This window comes from Rutidosis leptorrhynchoides, chromosome 5, assembly GCF_046630445.1.
Source record: "Rutidosis leptorrhynchoides isolate AG116_Rl617_1_P2 chromosome 5, CSIRO_AGI_Rlap_v1, whole genome shotgun sequence".
NCBI classification, from domain to species: Eukaryota; Viridiplantae; Streptophyta; class Magnoliopsida; order Asterales; family Asteraceae; genus Rutidosis; species Rutidosis leptorrhynchoides.
In genome coordinates this window covers 21,865,764-21,886,473 of record NC_092337.1, presented here as the reverse complement: position 1 = coordinate 21,886,473, position 20,710 = coordinate 21,865,764, and the positions used below count along the sequence as shown (strand labels likewise).

General features: G+C 31.8%; 2 protein-coding genes across 2 annotated transcripts; both read right to left on the bottom strand.

The window, feature by feature from the left end:
* Positions 1–688: 688 nt before the first annotated feature.
* On the bottom strand, positions 689–19,610 carry LOC139848449 (transcription factor TGA7-like). The gene is made up of 9 exons (XM_071838182.1): positions 19,485–19,610; positions 2,211–2,306; positions 2,046–2,099; positions 1,872–1,949; positions 1,698–1,725; positions 1,490–1,602; positions 1,135–1,171; positions 926–1,032; positions 689–835 (listed from the first exon to the last, which is right to left on the bottom strand). Exons 1-9 carry the CDS (start codon positions 19,608–19,610, stop codon positions 689–691), a joined length of 786 nt encoding a protein of 261 aa, XP_071694283.1.
* Positions 19,611–19,640: 30 nt separating this feature from the next.
* LOC139848448 (uncharacterized) lies at positions 19,641–20,284 on the bottom strand. Its single transcript, XM_071838181.1, has 2 exons — positions 20,148–20,284; positions 19,641–20,055 (listed from the first exon to the last, which is right to left on the bottom strand). Exons 1-2 carry the CDS (start codon positions 20,282–20,284, stop codon positions 19,641–19,643), a joined length of 552 nt encoding a protein of 183 aa, XP_071694282.1.
* Positions 20,285–20,710: the final 426 nt, after the last annotated feature.

Here is a 20,710-nt window from a genome sequence, read left to right as displayed (position 1 = left end):
GATTGACATTCATCTGATCTGATCTGATCCGTTAAAAGCATATATGGAAGTTCTAAATGGATGAATATTATATTGGATATGAATATGAATATGAATATGAATATGAATATGGATGTTTATTATATCGTATATGGATGACAATTTATAATCCATAGATGAACTCGATTTTAACCTGAAATGTTTTAAAATACAAACATTTCATAAATAAATATATAAATAAATATAAATATAACACTATAATCACTCTCAGTTATATATATATTTAATTAAATTTATATATTTTTCTTCACTTTTTATTGCATTGAATTTTTAATATTTCTTATTACACAATCGCATTTCTTTCCGTTAGTCAACAACCAACAAAAGTTTTCATTTAGCTTTTCACTACGCGTACATGAAAAAATATTAATGGTGGGATATTTCCCCTGATGCTCCAGTGATATTCCGATCAACGCATCCTTGAAGATGACCATATTCTTATATGTATGGTATTTGTTGTAATGACATTGTACTAGCTGGAGACCCGCGAATTCGCGGGGTTATTCGAGTCAATAATTAAGAGAGATGCTTCAAATGTTTGTATGATATTAATGTAATAGCATTCAGTTTCACAAAATTATTATAAATGTCTATATAGTGTTAATAAAAATAAAAATTAAACACGGTGAACATAAAAATAACACTTTAGTCACACTTCCGGTCTAGTTTTCCACAAATTATTCCAAGATTCTAGACGCTTTACATGTTTATGAACCACGTAAAAAGCGAGAACTGTTTGTCGTAGTGTGAGTATAGTCTGTAGTTGCTTATATGTAATTGCCCGTAGGTTATCCGCCTGCATGAAAATAACATTTATAAAATGTTATATAATAAAAATTATTATTCATATGATTATAACAAAACATGCAGTATGTATTAAAGTAACCTGAGATAAGTAGTCTTCCATAGCTGATAATCTACGAATTTGTTCAAACAGATTGTTTTTGTAATTTGACATAGTTGCATTATCTCCTTTATCAACAAAACTTTTACCTATAAATATTTCAGATATTTCTTCTTTCAATGTATTCACCTTATCTGAAATATTTTTCTCTTATTGTAGAGTTTGTAGTTTCAAATTTTCAATTTTGTCACTCTGTTGAAATGACAACTCAATGTGGTTGAGTATTAGCTGCAACATAATATAATAATAGTTATAATTATTTTTTTTTGCAAAAACTCATCTAATAAATAAATTTTATTATTGTTTTGTCAATTATAATGTAAGTTAGTTATATTTATATATTATTGTACAAAGTAATTACAAATAAATATAAATATCGAGTGGTACTTTTATTATATCCGATGGTCGAATACCACCGATCCACATAATAGTTGAAATTGTAGGTGCCATCCATTTGACATTGATGATTGACATCACACACTTTTTGGCTGCATTTTTTTTGGTATTTAATAATTCCAAATAATGATCATTTAGTAGCTTTATTACCGGAGTAATGTGAGTTGCATCATTATTTACATACATTTGTCGTTGTAGAGTGGCAATAAGGTTGTCTAACTTTTTAGACGAATCTCGATAAAATACACCAAAGTTTGTAATATCTACAATATAAATATAAAAATTAATATTGAGTATCTACATTATGAATACACTATTTAACTTATTTGCAAGAAGAATCAGAGTTTTTCAAACATACCTGATTGCGAATCCACACAAGTGTATGCCTGATAAATATATTGTGTTAATTATTATCTATACGTGTATATATATGTGTGTGTGTGTGTGTGTGTATGTATATATATATATATTGCCAGTTGAATATTTACAACAGAACTACGTAAATATAAAATATTCATTAAGTTAGGTTTACCTGAATTTGTGCTTGAATTAATGATTCAATTTCATTTTTTTGATCTTGTATCGTTCTTTCCAATTGATCAACATATGCCTGTTTTTACTTAATATAAATTAATGTTTATGTATTGTATTTAATAAAACTTAATACAATACGTATAGTTAGATGTAATTAAGTATGAGCATGTACCTTTTGCCGATCTCTACACCGCCTTGATGCTTCAGCCGACCTGGCTCTTTTCATCTTAGCTATAACGTAAAAATAAATGGCTACGTATTTAAAAAGGATTATCATTCTGTATTTTTAATTAGTAAATCTAAAAACAACCATTGTTTTGTGTACGCTTTTTACTACCTTTGCTGATGCATCTGATTCATCTTCAACAGATTCGTTAGAAGTCTGTTGATGATTATTTACAGGTAAAGCTACAGGTATTTTCTCTGTATTCATCTGTTTTGTTGTAAATGTACAAATATATTTTACATATAAGAAGTTAAGATATGAAGTTATATGTAATAATCGAATGGTAAAAAACACTATATAGATAGTAACATGAGCTTTACTGATAATGCTAAAAACGAACATATATTTCATAGCATTATTCCTCAAGAAAGACAAGCTTTTAGTTGCAATTGTTCTATTTACAAGTGATATTCGTTTAAATAATAAAAGGTGAAGACAAAAGACAGATTCGACGAATTGAAGACGCAAACGACCAAAAAGCTCAAAAGTACAAAAGACAATCAAAGAGGTTCCAATTATTGATAAGAAACGTCTCGAAATTACAAGAGTACAAGATTCAAAACGCAAAGTACAAGATATTAAATTGTACGCAAGGACGTTCGAAAATCCAGAACCGGGACATGAGTCAACTCTCAACGCTCGACGCAACGGACTAAAAAGTACAAGTTAACTATGTATATAAATATAATATAATATATAATTAATTATATTAATTATATATATATTATATTTATAAATAAATCGTCGGCAAGAAAGACTCCAAAGAATGTGAGCTGTATTTTCAATCTCCGCGACTCGCGCAGTTTGAAGGCCAAAAATGCCGCGAGTCGCGGAGCCCCAAGTTTTGAAACTCCTTATAAAGCCAACCGAATTCTGAGCATTTTTAATCATCTTTTTCTTCTTCTCTCATAATACTACATAAATATTTATATTTATATTTTAATTTTAATTTTAATTTTAATTATAATTCTAATAATAAGGGTATGTTAGCGAATATTGTAAGGGTGTAAGTCAAAATTCTGTCCGTGTAACGCTACGCTATTTTTAATCATTGTAAGTTATGTTCAACCTTTTTATATTAATGTCTCGTAGCTAAGTTATTATTATGCTTATTTAAAACGAAGTAATCATGATGTTGGGCTAATTACTAAAATTGGGTAATTGGGCTTTGTACCATAATTGGGATTTGGACAAAAGAACGACACTTGTGGAAATTAGACTATGGGCTATTAATGGGCTTTATATTTGTTTAACTAAATGATAGTTTGTTAATGTTAATATAAAAATTTACAATTGGGCGTCCCTATAAATTACCATATACACTCAATTGGACACGATAGGCGGGGTATTTTTATGTACGAATAATCGTTCATTTAACCGGACACGGGAATGGATTAATAGTCACTAGAATAATTAAAACAGGGGTGAAATTATGTACAAGGACACTTGGTATAATTGATAACAAAATATTAAAACCTTGGGTTACACTCAGTCGACATCCTGGTGTAATTATTAAACAAAGTATTAAAATCTTGTTACAGTTTAAGTCCCCAATTAGTGGAATATTTAACTTCGGGTATAAGGATAATTTGACGAGGATACTCGCACTTTATATTTATGACTGATGGACTGTTATGGATAAAAACCAGACGGACATATTAAATAATCCAGGACAAAGGACAATTAACCCATGGGCATAAAACTAAAATCAACACGTCAAACATCATGATTACGGAAGTTTAAATAAGCATAATTCTTTTATTTCATATTTAATTTCCTTTATTTTATATTTAATTGCACTTCTAATTATCGCATTTTTATTGTTATTACATTTAATTGCACTTCTAATTATCGCATTTTTATTGTTATTGTATTTAATTGCACTTTTAATTATCGTACTTTTTAATTATCGCAAGTTTATTTTATCGCACTTTTATTATTCGCAATTTCATTATCGTTATTTACTTTACGCTTTAAATTAAGTCTTGTATTTATTTATTATTTTACATTTGGTTTTAACTGCGACTAAAGTTTTAAAATCGACAAACCGGTCATTAAACGGTAAAAACCCCCCTTTATAATAATAATATTACTTATATATATATTTGTATTTTTATAAAAGTAAACTAATATAGCGTTAAGCTTTGTTTAAAGATTTTCCCTGTGGAACGAACCGGACTTACTAAAAACTACACTACTGTACGATTAGGTACACTGCCTATAAGTGTTGTAGCAAGGTTTAAGTATATCCATTCTATAAATAAATAAATATCTTGTGTAAAATTGTATCGTATTTAATAAGTATTTCCTTGTAAAATTTAATAGTATTTTATATACACCTCGCGAAACATCAAGTATTTTTGGCGCCGCTGCCGGGGAACTACTCTTAAAAGCCGGAAGCGCAACGCTAATAAAAAAAAAAGATTTTTATTTTACTTTTATTAAAATTCGTTTTTATAAAAATACGTTTTAAATATTCGAAAATATAAAAAGAAAAACAAAAATTTATATATTTTTAAGAGTTTGTTAAAAGTTTTATAAGTTTCTTTACTTTTATTTTAGTTTATAAAGATATAAAGTTTTATTTAAATATCTTTTATTTATTTAAAAACAGAAAATTAGAAAACAAAAAAAAAATAAAAAAAAAAAATAAAAACGCGTCGAATTTTAAAGCTGTCAGTTGAATTTTTGAACCCCGCGACTCGCGGAGGTTTACAGCTTCAAATACCGCAACTCGCGGAGTAAACCTGACACGCTGACAGAAACCCCAATTAAGTATTAATTACGAGTAATTATTAATAATTATTATTTTAAACCCTAATTAATTATTATTATTATAATTAGTTTTATTATAATTAGTTTTACTTTTTATTTAATTTGTTTTTTTTAGTTAAATTAGTTTAATTAAATTGTAAAATTAGTAGTTTTATTAAATAAATAATATAAAAAATAATATTTTTATAAAAATTGTACTTTTTACAACTTTTTGTATATTTTTATATTTTGTCCCTTTTTAATCGTTGTAGCGTAATATTTGTATTTTTAGCTAGTTTTTAGTTTTGAACTCAGTTTTTGCCATAGTTATTTTTACTTCTAGATTTTTAGGCTTTGCCGTAGAATTCCTTAAGTGCTTTTTATTTAGACTAAGATTTAGGTGCTTTAGAATTTTGCGACGCCTTTTTAAGTTTTAGTTTCTTTTTAAGTTATTTTCATTTGGGATATAGTTTTTCCTGTAAGCTTTAATATTTTTAGACACCTTTTACTATGTACCAATTATCATTCCAATTAGTTATCTCAATTTGCGATTATAATTTTAAGTTAGTTGTAGTAATAAAGTTAGGTTAGCCAAGTACTTTTAAGTTTTATAAGTTTCTTTTATTTTTCCGTCACCTTTTATTTTTCAACCATTTTTCTTTTTCGACCTTTTTCGACGAACTCTTTTTTCTTTCTTATTTCTCGCTATTCTAGTTTTAGGACATAGATTTTTATTCTACTTCTTATCTAAATTTTCTTAAAATTACGAAAATTTATTTTAAGTGGTTAAATTGATAGATATCAAAATTTTCTGGTTCGTAGTAATAGTTGGATTTGTACGTGGACCGGGTTATTGAAGCCAAACAGTCCTCAATTATATTGAGACCAAACGAATCCTGCCCCTCTGCTGCATCTTTTGGCTATTCGAAACGTGGGCAAAATCAGAAAAGTCTATTGATTGGATAACTTATTATAATTTTTCTTTCCTTTTAAAAACTAATAGGATATTCAGTGAATGCACCGAGCAAGACGTTCACCACCTTTTGTACATTCACCACCTGTAACTAGATCAAGACATTTAGTAAATATTACTGCCGTTGATTTCTCTTTAGAATCGTCATCCAGTCGACCAAGTACTTCAGTTCAAATTTTCGATAATCCATTTTTTGAACCCGACCTCACAATTGAGAATCCGGAGAATATTCAGGAACGATTCGTAGATCCTGAACCACTAAACTTTCCTCCGGAACCACCAATCATTCAAACAGAGATTGTTGAGGAACGAACCATTAAATCAGAATCATCTAGTGATACCGATTCAACAAATTCAATTATGGAGAATCTGGAACCTTTAAGTATGGAAGACCGAATGAGAGCTAAACGCACTGGCCAAGGTCACGCAATTACTCATCCAGACATTAATGCGCCAGATTATGAAATCAAAGGACAAATTCTACACATGGTGACTAATCAATGCCAATTTAGTGGTGCGCCGAAGGAAGATCCAAATGAACATTTACGTACCTTTAATAGGATCTGCACACTATTTAAAATCCGAGAAGTGGAGGATGAATAGATATATCTCATGTTATTTCCCTGGACTTTAAAGGGAGAAGCCAAAGATTGGTTGGAATCGTTACCTGAAGGGGCGATTGATACATGGGACGTTTTAGTTGAAAAATTTCTTAAACAATTCTTTCCGGCATCTAAAGCCGTAAGACTTCAAGCAGAAATTGTTACGTTCACACAGAAACTGAATGAAACTCTATATGAGGCGTGGACAAGATATGGAAAGTTGTTAAGAGGATGTCCGCAACATGGTTTAGATACCTGTCAAATAGTACAAATATTCTACCAAGGATGCGACATCACTACAAGAAAAGACATAGATATAGCAGCTGGTGGTTCTATTATGAAGAAAACCGAAACTGATGCTTACAAAATTATTGATAACACTGCTTCCCACTCACATGAGTGGCACCAAGAAAAAGATATCGTTAGATCATCTAAAGCAGCTAGAGCCGATTCTAGCCATGACTTAGATTCCATTTCCGCAAAGATAGATGCTGTGGAGAGACGAATGGAAAAGATGACTAAAGATATTCACTCAATACGAATTAGTTGTGAGCAGTGTGGAGGACCACATTTGACAAAAGATTGTCTCAGTATTGAATTAACAATGGAACAAAGAGAGAATATTTCATACATAAACCAAAGGCCTGGAAATAATTATCAGAATAATTATCAACCGCCAAGACCGATTTACAATCAAAACCAGAATTATAACCGAAATATTCCATACAACAACCAACAAGGTCCTAGCAATCAACAAGTATTCAATAATACTTACAATCAGCAAAGACCTAATTTTCAAAACAAACCACCACAACAAACCGATGATAAAAAGCCGAATTTAGAAGATATGATGACGAAGCTAGTTGAAACTCAAACGCAGTTTTTCACATCTCAAAAACAAACTAATGAACAAAATGCTCAAGCATTTAGAAATCAACAAGCTTCTATTCAAAATCTGGAACAAGAAGTAAGTAACCTAGCAAGGTTAATAGGTGAAAGAAAACTGGGAAGTCTACCTAGTGATACAAATGCTAACCCCCGAAATGAAACAGCTAAAGCCATTACCACAAGAAGTGGTACAACACTTAAACCACCTGAAATACCTGTAACTTCTGATGAAGCTATTCCTACTCCACAAGAACCACAACCTGATCAAGATAAGGAAAAAGAACCGGTAGTTGAAAAGGTTAATGAAGATAACACAGTTAAGGCTAAACCTTATGTTAAACCATACCAACCACCACTTCCTTACCCGAGTAAAATGAAGAAAGAGAAACTTGAAGCCGAGCAATCCAAATTTTTGGATATGTTTAAACAGATAAATGTAAATCTTCCTTTCATTGATGTGATTTCAGGAATGCCTAGATATGCTAAATTCTTGAAAGATCTAATTTCAAATAGAAAGAAAATGGAAGAACTCTCGGCTGTTACTATGAATGCTAATTGTTCAGCAGTGCTGTTGAATAAGATACCAGAAAAACTATCTGATCCAGGAAGTTTCACAATTCCATGTTTCCTGGGAAGTCTTAGTTCAATAGAAGCATTGGCAGACTTAGGTGCTAGTATAAATCTAATGCCGTATTCACTATACACTAAACTAGACCTTGGAGAATTGAAACCAATAAGAATAAGCATACAACTAGCCGATAGATCAATAAAATATCCTAGAGGGATAATGGAGAACATGCTAGTTAAAGTTGGTACTTTAGTATTTCCAGTAGATTTTGTTGTTCTGGACATGGAAGAAGATTCTCAAGTTCCTCTCATATTAGGAAGACCATTCTTAAACACGGCTAAAGCAATGATAGACGTGTTCGGTAAGAAACTGACCCTAAGTATAGAGGATGAGAGTGTTACCTTTTCAGTTGATAGAGCAATGCAACAACCACAATCTGCAGATGATACATGTTATTATATTCAAACTATAGATGCACATGCAGAATTATTAAAAGAATTTTCAGAATTACAAGGAACAGGAGAATGTTCTTTAGGAGAAGGTAATGAACCAATTGATGAAGCTGAAATGTTAGCTACACTTATAGCTAATGGATATGAACCAACAACAGAAGAAATTCAAATGCTAAAAGAAGAAGACAGATATCGATACAAATCATCGATAGAAGAACCTCCGAAATTAGAGTTAAAGCCACTTCCAAACCATTTGGAATACGCTTATTTACATGGTGAATCTGAATTACCTGTAATAATATTGTCTTCTCTTACTAAAAATGAGAAATCACAACTCATTTCTGTGTTGAAATCTCATAAACCAGCCATTGCATGGAAGATTCATGATATTAAAGGAATAAGTCATTCGTATTGCACACATAAAATCCTTATGGAAGAAGGTCATAAAATGTATGTGCAACGCCAATGAAGACCAGATCCTAATATGCAAGATGTAGTTAAGAAAGAGATTATTAAACTGCTAGATGCAGGTTTAATTTATCCAATTTCTGATAGTCCATGGGTAAGCCCAGTTCAATGCGTGCCTAAGAAGGGTGGCATGACTGTCATTACAAATGAGAAAAATGAGCTTATTCCTACTAGGACTGTAACAGGATGGCGTGTATGTATTGATTATAGAAAATTAAATGACGCCACCAGAAAAGATCACTTTCCCTTACCTTTCATAGATCAAATGTTGGAAAGATTAGCCGGAAATAGTTATTATTGTTTTCTAGATGGATTTTCCGGATATTTTCAAATTCCAATAGCACCCGAAGATCAAGAGAAAACCACGTTCAAGTGCCCTTATGGTACTTTTGTTTACAAACGCATGCCATTTGGACTTTGTAACGCCCCTGCAACCTTTCAAAGGTGTATGATGGCGATTTTTCACGACATGATAGAAGAATGCATGGAAGTATTCATGGATGACTTTTCAGTCTTCGGTGATACATTTAAATCATGTCTAGTTAATCTGGAACGAATGCTTATTAGATGCGAACAATCAAATCTAGTACTTAATTGGGAGAAATGCCATTTCATGGTTAAAGAAGGCATCGTTCTTGGTCATAAAATTTCAAAAGAAGGAATTGAAGTGGATAGAGCTAAAGTAGATGTAATTGCTAAACTTCCACATCCCACCAATGTTAGAGGAGTTAGGAGTTTTCTAGGGCATGCCCGTTTTTACCGACGTTTCATAAAAGATTTTTCTAAAATTGCCACTCCTATGAATAAACTCCTAGAAAAAGATGTTCCATTCATCTTTTCAGATGAGTGTATCAAATCTTTTAATATTCTTAAAGAAAAACTCACTAATGCACCGATCATGATAACACCAAATTGGAATCTACCATTTGAACTAATGTGCGATGCAAGTGATTTTGCAATGGGAGCCGTTTTAGGACAAAGGATTGAAAAACGATTTCAACCTATATATTATGCTAGTAAGACGTTACAAGGAGCACAAACGAACTATACAACTAGTGAAAAAGAACTCCTTGCTATTGTCTTTGCTTTTGACAAATTTCGATCATATCTCGTTCTAGCAAAAACGGTGGTCTATACCGACCATTCTGCTCTTAGATACCTATTTTCAAAACAAGATGCTAAACCAAGATTAATCCGTTGGATCTTACTCTTACAAGAGTTTGATATTGAAATCCGAGATAAAAGAGGAGCAGAAAATCTCGCCGCTGATCATCTTTCTCGTCTTGAAAATCCCGAATTAGAAGTTCTAAATGAATCGGCCATACAAGACAACTTTTCTGATGAATATCTATTGAAGATAGATTATAAAGAAATTCCATGGTTTGCAGACTATGCAAACTACTTAGTTTGTGGATTCCTTGAAAAAGTATTATCGTACCAAAGACGAAAGAAATTCTTCAGTGATATAAAACACTATTTCTGGGAAGATCCACATCTGTTTAAAAGTTGTCCCGATGGAATAATACGCCGATGTGTATTTGGAGATGAAGCTAGTAAAATATTAAACCATTGTCACACAGGACCAACAGGAGAGCATTATGGGCCTCAACTAACAGCAAGAAAAGTTTATGAAGCTGGATTCTATTGGCCTACAATTTACAAAGATGCACACCTTCTTTGCAAATCCTGTGATGCATGTCAAAGGGCCGGAAAAATAAGTCAACGTGATGAAATGCCACAAAATGTCATCCAAGTATGTGAAGTATTTGACATTTGGGGTATTGACTTTATGGGTCCATTTCCAAAATCTCATAATAATCTATATATACTCGTAGCCATTGATTATGTATCTAAATGGGCGGAAGCACAAGCTCTCCCAACTAACGATGCACGAGTTGTAGTCAACTTTTTAAAACGTCTTTTTGCAAGGTTTGGAACACCGAAAGCTTTAATAAGTGATCGGGGTACTCATTTCTGTAATAATCAACTTGAGAAAGTTCTTAAAAGATATGGAGTAACTCATAAAATCTCCACCGCATATCATCCACAAACAAGTGGACAAGTTGAAAATACCAACCGAGCTTTAAAACGTATTCTAGAGAAAATCGTAGGATCAAATCCGAAGGAATGGTCCATTAAATTGGAGGATGCACTCTGGGCTTTTAGAACAGCCTACAAAACTCCAATTGGAACCACACCTTTTAGACTTGTTTATGGAAAAGCATGTCATCTTCCAGTAGAAATTGAACACAAAGCATTTTGGGCTTTGAAGACATGTAATCTTGATTTACATGAAGCCGGACGTTTACGATTAAGTCAACTAAATGAATTAGAAGAATTAAGACATGAAGCATACGATAATTCGTTAATCTATAAAGAAAGAACGAAGAAATGGCATGATAAAAGAATCAGAAGTTCAAAAGAATTTAAAGAAGGAGACAGAGTTCTTCTTTTCAATTCACGATTCAAGCTATTTCCTGGAAAATTGAAATCAAGATGGTCTGGACCATTCATAGTCAAAAGAGTTTTTCCATACGGAACGATAGAATTAATAAATTCAAAAGGGATTGAATTTAAAGTTAATGGTCACAGAGTTAAACATTACATACATGGTCCGATGGAAGTTGACAACGAAGTTAATCACAATTTCGACACCACAGCTAACTAAGTGTGGGGATAATCAAGTCTTTAAAGGATAATATGTATTTCTATTAGAGTTAGATTATCTGTTTTCGTGTAGTTCTCGAAAATGGAACCCGAATGGTCTTTCCCTAGCAGACCCTAAAGAACTAGTCTTCTTCCCCCATTCTGAATTTTTATTTTTTTAGGTTTTTACAAAATGAAGACTGCCTGTGAACTAAACCATGGTCTAATGCTACACGCTTTGATCACTAAACGTAATAATGACATACTACCGAGTGAACTAGTATCAGTAATCAGAGAAAGAATGGACGGAGTTAGAAAAGAATCCAGATGCGAAGATAATAAGTTACAATTTGGTAAAGGAAAATCAAAATCCACAGCGAAAAGAAGAGCACGACACCTAGAAAGATGTCACAAATGCGGAAAATGGTCACATGGAGGTAAATGTTCAAATAATCAAACCTATTCAAACACCGAATTTGTTACTTTATGCAGAGACGGACCATTCATATGTTTAGAAGAAAAGACACTGAATGCTCGAGGTTACGCCTATGTAGCTATGGAAAACCAATTAAACCGACTATCTTATGAATGGGATAGATCATATAACTAAGAAATCTATTTTACAGGTATGTCTGTACAGTTTTTATTTTTTTTTATTTTTTTTAACCTTTTGATAATAAACGCTAATTTGTTTGCTAAAAAGTATTAAATTGGTATTGAATAAAATTAGGTTTGGCGACCGAAATTATTGATATCATTCAAAAATTTATTACATCACTGCGAAATTTAACGTTTATTCTTAAGGTATAAATATCTTTAATCAATCAACCCAAAATATTTCAAAAATTCGTCATGAGTTAAATTAGGTTTTGGAACCGACGCATATTTTTGATAATATTTGATTGATTAAAGTGGGATAAAAAGCCAAAAAGATTTTTAATTTTGTTTTTACCATGTTTTTAAAATTAATATTTGAACCCTTTATAAATATTGTAAACTTTGTAAAATCAATATTTTTAAAATTGTAAATATTTGAAAAATTAAAATAAGTTTGGTGTGAATTTTTAATATGAATTTTTAATTTTATGCATTTTAAATTGTAAGTTTGGTGTGAATTTTTAATATGAATTTTTAATTTTTAAAATATGAATTTTTAATTTTATGCATTTTAAATTGTAAGTTTGGTGTGAATTTTTAATATGAATTTTTAATTTTTAAAAATATGAATTTTTAATTTTATGCATTTTAAATTGTAAGTTTGGTGTGAATTTTTAATATTAATTTTGAATTTTATAATTAAGTTGTGTGAATTTAAAAACAAAAAAATTTACTTTATCTCATTAAGTTAAAAATATGATTTTTAAAATTCGTCGTAAGTTGAAGACTAGGTCTTTGAACCGAAATTGCTTTACCCAAGGGAGGGACGAGAACTTTTATTATCATTATTTTTAATCTTATTGAATTAAAGTATGCCAAAAACATTAAAAAAAAACCCCAAAAATCTTAGCTTTTAAAACAATCGCTACAAAAAGACAAATTTTAAAATTTTGTCGAAGGACGGACTAGGACATCGATCCGAAACGACCTCGTCCTAAATAACAAGGGAAACAAAATTTTAAAATTAATTACTTAATTGTTTTATAAGTTAAAGATTATAAAAAAAAAATATATATATATATACCAAACTCCGCGACTCGCGGAGTTTGAAGGGTCCAAACACCGCGAGTCGCGGGAGGACCAAAATATAGAAAAAAATATAAACGCACAAACTGATCAGTCCACACCCCCAAAACAAAAAACACTGCGAAATACTCCCAAAAAACACCCAAAAACACCCCCAAAATCACAATTTTTGACCGTTAATCACCAAATTTTTTACTAAAATCATGTTGAGAAGGATGCTATCTAGGAATTACTTAAGAAAAACGGTAAATTTCTACACCTAAACACCATTTAATCCGAAATTTGGTGTTCTTGAGCCATTTTTTCCCCAATTTGATTTTGATGCTTTTTAGTGTAATTATGCTTAAATTGTTTATGTATTATGCTTGTATAACCTAGATTGATGCTATTTAACATGATTAGAAGCCTTAAACTTCAAATTTAGAGTAATCTAGGGTTTGTGTTCTTGAGCAAATTTGGGGCTTTTTGATATAAACAGGTTATGGCAAATTTTTGTCATGAATTGTTGCTAAATTAAGTAGTGTAACATGTCTAGGTAGTTAAATGATACAAACTTTGAGCCTAAACATGATTTTGAGAATTAAAGTGGACTTTTTCAAGTCTAAAATTCATGAACTTGATTTTTGAGAGATAATGCCATTTGAAACTTGTTTAATTGCTAGTAATGATTATTTTGACGTGTTATTTGAGTTGAATGCTTATGAACTTGGCAAACATTTTAGTATATGCTATTTTGAAAAAGTGTAAATTTGATGAAAATATGAAAATGAGCTTAAGTTTGATATAAATTGATCATGTCATTGTAATTATTTTGATTGATGATTTTGCTGACACTAATGCATATTTGGATGCACAAAAATTGTGTTTGATGTGTTTTGCAGACTGAAAGGGGTGAATCTTCATCCCAAGCCCGCAATGCTCCTGCTGAGAACGCGAAACAACAGGAGGTGGATAACTACTACAAGCAGGATATACCTCATCCAGTCATGACCTTTTCTGATATGCACTTGGAAGAGTTGCACCCGAACCTGAGATTTGACAGACTTTGGATAGATTATCCAAAATACCAAAGGGGTTTGCATACTCTTCATTCTAAGGTTGTTGAGGTACCGAGGGTCATAGAATGGGGACCCTTAGAAGCTGTAGAATTGGCCGGGCCAATTAGAGAATTACTTGTACAGAGGTATGGTAATTCTACTTTTAATGACTGGGTACGTTTATTCACCATGCGTAGACCTGTATATAAAGTATGGTGTGAAGAATTGTTGTGTAGTATAGAGCTGAATGATCGGGTAGCTAGTTTAACCGATCGTTCTTTTATTAGATTTTTGTTAGGCGGTTCGATGCGCCACATGTCTTTACTAGACATGGCTCAGGCTTTACGTATATATACGCCTGAGGAGTTAGCATCTGCCGATTGTAGAGGGTTGATACTAAACGGTAGAAAGATAGATGAAAATTTTGATACACACGGTGTGTGGAGTCAAATGACAAGCCATCACCGTTTCAAAGGGGGAAATTACTCTTATTTGGATATAGATAGAGCCGAATTAAGAGTGATTCATAGGTTTTTAGCTAATTCAATTACACAAAGGGGTAAGAACAAGGAAAAGGTAAATGAACAGGATTTGTTTTACCATATGTGTATTCGAGACCCACAAAGTGCCGTAAGTATACCTTATTGTGTGGGTTATTATTTATCAGCCATGGTTAGGGGGATGAGACCGCATAGCATAATAGGAGGTGGTATTTTTATTACTTTGATTGCTGAATATCTCGGTGTGGATATAAGTCGGGGGGGATTATTAGTAGAAGAACCAGAACCCCTCGATACTATAGGTTTAAATGTATACCATGGTGCGAAAGTTTTGAAGAGGCGAAATAACGCCGCAGTACAATACCATGGTAGACATCCACAGGTTGAGAGAAACCAACAGCAAGGTAATGTAGGAGGGGGGAATGAGATGCAAGAAATGCAAAGGTTTATAGCTTCTCAGGAGTACGAAAATGCTAGACAGAGAGCATTTGAAGATTGGCAAGTTCATCAGAACCAAATCATAGCTCATTGCCAACATATAGGTAGAAACTATATTCCTACACCGAAACCCATCTTCCCTCCCTGGTCTATAGAGATGCAGCCACCATATCTTACGTATAACCCTGCTGAAGCATTTTATAGCACCTATGGTTATGCCTGGAACCCCTATTGGTATCAATATCATCTCTAGTCTACTTATTTTTTTTTTTTGTAATTTGTAATGATTGATACGTTTAATACTTTTGTTAATATTGTAATAGTTTTTATAATTGTCTAACTTTTATTCTTAGATTTTAATAATTTTTGAATGTCGGGTAATATACCAAACTTCAAAAATATGTATATATGTTTGCAGTTTATCTTATGTACACAACAGGGTAAAACAACGCATTTTCAAAGACTGGCATTAAGTTCAGCAAAAGCAACTAATTTTGACGACAAGATGCAAAATATATGTGAAATAACAACAAGACGGAATGAACAAATGATGCGCACCATTTATCATTCAGCAAACAAACGCCAATATATTTGGAAACTTTGGTAAAAATTTAATCATTTTCACAAAAATCACCCTCAATAATTTAAATTGTTACTGATTTCTTGCAAATGAGGGCATTGCAAGATCTTAAGTGTGGGAAGGGGTTAAATTCTTTCGGATTTTAAAATTTTTATCTTAAACACTTGGTTACCATTAAAAATACTAGTAAAGCAGTAGTTGTATTAGAATCTAGTGCTCTCTAATAATAAAAAACAGCCCTAGTCTTATATACTGACTACCCAATTCTAGTAAAATTTTTAAAATTTTTTTTTGAACTCAAAATCATGTTTATACATATTTATGAACGATAAAACTAGGTTTTAACACCGAAATTATTGTTACCTCGGAAAGGACATAAATTGAGAAACAAACTAAAATGTTAAAATTCATTTAAAATGGAATAGAGGACGATAAAAAGGAAAATAAAAGCCAAGTGTGGGAAAATTTACCAAGTTATCTTAAACATATGTCACATATATCTGTAACAAATAACTGAAAATACTTTTGCTTTGGACTAAACTAAACTATTTTACCCGATGAAAGAAAAGAAAGATGGATCTACACGATGAATCAATTCCATCATTAAAAGGAAGTAAAGTCTTCCGAAAAAAGAAACGCGCTTCTTGATTTAGGTCATGAAGTTGTCGTCCAGACCAGCTGTAGGTTGACAAAAAATCTAGAAAAGTCATCACTAAAATCAGCAGGAAATCCACGGACCTTAGCATTAAACAGGGTCGCCAAGTGGTCAGATTTATCCTAACCATGAGAAGGATTTATCTCGTAAAATGGGGGGGGCACCATGCAAATTAGCTGGATAAGACTAATGAATCAGATCCCCAGAAAGGATAATCTCCTTAAAGATTAAAAATCAGCTTTTAAGCCTGATATTACTCAATCCTAGAGATTGACCTTAAAGATTGAGAATTCAAACTCATGGAATTCAATGATATCTAAACTCGAGCTTGAACGAGAAAATATTTTGATCAAAAATTACAAACCGATTTGTTTTCTGAAAACCCTATTTTCAATGCGTTCATTTCCTTTGAACGTAAAATCCTAGGAATTCACCTGGAATTCATTAGGTCACCTGAACTAAATCGGGTGTTAACCGTAAGAACGGTGGTTGCATAGCGGTCAAAGACAGGACCTTGTGCCAGATCGAAAAATTATAAGGGTGAGCTTTACTATTGCTCCTACCAAGGATAGTAATTGCGTCCGACACGTTATAGACCATAATCAAATACATGTCATTAGACATTGCCTTAACAGTTGCTTGTTCAACGCTTTCCTTTACAACCGGACGGTAGTTTACCGAAAGGTAATATACGGGACAAGTAAACTGGACGTGTTGCTTTCCAAATACAAGGTTAGCAAGTGGGTGACACAAAACCGCAAGTTTTGAGCTAAAATTTTCAAATCTGAAACCCACCAAAACCCACAAAAATATTTTGCAAACACCGGTAAAGGGTTATTCCGAAAAACTTATCTAGGGTAAAAATTAGATTTAATTTTCAAAAGATCAAATGTTTTCATAAAGATCCAATTTCCTTAATGGATCTAAATTTTTATAGTCATGTGGGACTGTAAACCATATCGTTACTACCATTGTTTATACCGCCGTATAAAAATCACTGATGTACAAAGTGTGAAGAATAAAGAAGTGATTCTAGTATTTCAAGACGATATTGCTTGAGGACAAGCAACGCTTAAGTTATGTTCAACCTTTTTATATTAATCATTGTAAGTTATGTTCAACCTTTTTATATTAATGTCTCGTAGCTAAGTTATTATTATGCTTATTTAAAACGAAGTAATCATGATGTTGGGCTAATTACTAAAATTGAGTAATTGGGCTTTGTACCATAATTGGGGTTTGGAAAAAAGAACGACACTTGTGGAAATTAGACTATGAGCTATTAATGGGCTTTATAATTGTTTAACTAAATGATAGTTTGTTAATGTTAATATAAAGATTTACAATTGGGCATCCCTATAAATTACCATATACACTCAATCGGACATGATGGGCGGGGTATTTTTATGTACGAATAATTGTTCATTTAACCGGACACGGGAATGGATTAATAGTCACTAGAATAATTAAAACAGGGGTGAAATTATGTACAAGGACACTTGGTATAATTGATAACAAAATATTAAAACCTTGGGTTACACTCAGTCGACATCCTGGTGTAATTATTAAACAAAGTATTAAAATCTTGTTATAGTTTAAGTCCCCAATTAGTGGAATATTTAACTTCGGGTATAAGGATAATTTGACGAGGATACTCGCACTTTATATTTATGACTGATGGACTGTTATGGACAAAAACCAGACGGACATATTAAATAATCCAGGACAAAGGACAATTAACCCATGGGCATAAAACTAAAATCAACACGTCAAACATCATGATTACGGAAGTTTAAATAAGTATAATTCTTTTATTTCATATTTAATTTCCTTTATTTTATATTTAATTGCACTTCTAATTATCGCATTTTTATTGTTATTACATTTAATTGCACTTCTAATTATCGCATTTTTATTGTTATTGTATTTAATTGCACTTTTAATTATCGTACTTTTTAATTATCGCAAGTTTATTTTATCGCACTTTTATTATTCGCAATTTCATTATCGTTATTTACTTTACGCTTTAAATTAAGTCTTGTATTTATTTATTATTTTACATTTGGTTTTAACTGCGACTAAAGTTTTAAAATCGACAAACCGGTCATTAAACGGTAAAAACCCCCCTTTATAATAATAATATTACTTATATATATATTTGTATTTTTATAAAAGTAAACTAATATAGCGTTAAGCTTTGTTTAAAGATTTTTCCTGTGGAACGAACCGGACTTACTAAAAACTACACTACTGTACGATTAGGTACACTGCCTATAAGTGTTGTAGCAAGGTTTAAGTATATCCATTCTATAAATAAATAAATATCTTGTGTAAAATTGTATCGTATTTAATAAGTATTTCCTTGTAAAATTTAATAGTATTTTATATACACCTCGCGAAACATCATTTACCCGTTGAAGCAAAAACACACCAGAGGCTGAAGAATTAGGTATACAATCATCTAAAATATAATTGTGAAATACAAATGTCTGGTCGACTATATATAGAATATATATGCAGGTAGTATGAATTTTAAAGATAGAAACGATTTCATTTTAATAACTAAATTAATAACAAAATGAACTATAATTTAGGATATGATTTTGTGAGATATTTTTAAATTTTTATAGTATTCTACAACCATATTTGTAGGGATTTGGTTTTGACTTAATGATGTATATCTTATAACTAATGGAATGGATCTAGCTGTATGTATATCACAAATAATATTATTTGTACCGTGACAAAAAATATTATTTGTAAATATGATCATGAAATACGAAATATGTGTAAACAGTTAATTGTTTGAATTAAACACTGAAAAAATTAATGACTGTATTAGTACTAATGAAAATGTTGAGAAAGAAACACAGGTACAAAATATTTAAAAAAAAAAGTTACATGACTGTTGCATAATTGAAATATTTAAATTTATTTTAGTTAGTATTTAGGTGAATAAATGAAATTAACATATGTAACGCTATATTTAATTTTACTAATGTAACAAGAAAATACCATTAAAATCTGATTATAAGATTAGGTTAAAATAATACCTATGAGTTATATGGAGCACATAACTTCTTTGTAGACCACATTTTTTGTTATATTGGTATCATTTCCCTTATCATCTAATATGATTACCTTCAAACCTTTTTTGCTGGTAACTCGAGATACGGTGACATACAACTGTCCGTAAGAGAACACTGGTTTTCGGAGGTACAATTCAACATTCGACAATGATTGACCTTGACTTTTGTTTATTGTCATTGTGAAGCAAACAGTAATTGGAAATTGGCATCATTGAAACTTGACTGCAATCTTTCGATCAGTTGGTGCAATTACCATTCTAGAAATGTAAGCCAGATTGCCAAAGAAATGACCGGTAATGACTCGAGCTTCGATTGTATGATCCCCAATCCGCTCCACCAACAGTCTTGTACCATTACATAACCCTTTTGATTGATCCATGTTACGAAGTAACATTATAGGTACACCACGTTTCAGAGTTAATTTATGGTTAGGTACACCAGGTACTTTAAGTCCATTCAATACTTCATGTGAGTAAACTTGTTGAGCCCAAGTGTCATTCTCTTCATCTGGTGTTAGGCTATCAGAGCTATAGAAGACTCGTTCCTCATCATCGATGGAAGATAAGATGTGTTCATTCATTGAATCAACTTCTTCGTTGGTGGGAGCAAGAATAGCTTTTGAGCTGAAAAAATTACCGTTACCTAAATGATCTAGAATTTTAGGTATGTTGAATTGACAATAGTGCTGATTGCACTACCAACTATTTTTAACAACATTTCTATAGGAAATTCGACATCTGCTTCACCGTCATTGGGCTCGTTGATTTTGCCCACACCAATCTTTAAAATCCAGTCAGCGAAATCCGTAATTTGTTGTTGATCACTATCATTCATATCCGTCCTTAGTCGCATGTTTTTAGTTAACTTCAAGACCTTACAATGTCTTCATAAATCAGAAGAATGAAGTGATGCATGAACAATTTCAGATCGTGTACCTCTTTGTATAACAGGTAGGATCTGTCTAAAATCACCACCAAAGACAACAAGTTTACCACCAAATGGAGATGATCTATTAGGAGATACTATAATGTCACGCATTGTTCTGTCAAAAGCCTCAAAACGTGCTTATGCATCAAAGGTGCTTCATCCCATATGATTAATTTTGCTTTGTTCAGTAGAGCTGCTAAGTCACTATTTTCTGTATTGAGCAGAAAGAAATCTTCCAATACATTGATAGGAATAGCAAACCGTGAATGTGTTGTTCTACCCCAAGTAAGAAGTAATGCTGCAATACCACTTGAGGCAACATTTATGACAATGTATCCACGAGAACAAATG

Excerpts from the sequence above, each read along its gene's own strand:
- LOC139848449 (XM_071838182.1), bottom strand. The coding sequence starts at position 19,610 with ATGACAATAAACAAAAGTCAAGGTCAATCATTGTCGAATGTTGAATTG. Across the intron at positions 2,100-2,210 it reads AATCAGATGCATCAGCAAAG|ATGAAAAGAGCCAGGTCGGC; the intron begins GTAGTAAAAAGC and ends GTTATAGCTAAG. Across the intron at positions 836-925 it reads TGGAAGACTACTTATCTCAG|GCGGATAACCTACGGGCAAT; the intron begins GTTACTTTAATA and ends ATTTTCATGCAG.
- LOC139848448 (XM_071838181.1), bottom strand. The coding sequence starts at position 20,284 with ATGCGACTAAGGACGGATATGAATGATAGTGATCAACAACAAATTACG. Across the intron at positions 20,056-20,147 it reads GTCGAATTTCCTATAGAAAT|CTCAAAAGCTATTCTTGCTC; the intron begins GTTGTTAAAAAT and ends TAATTTTTTCAG.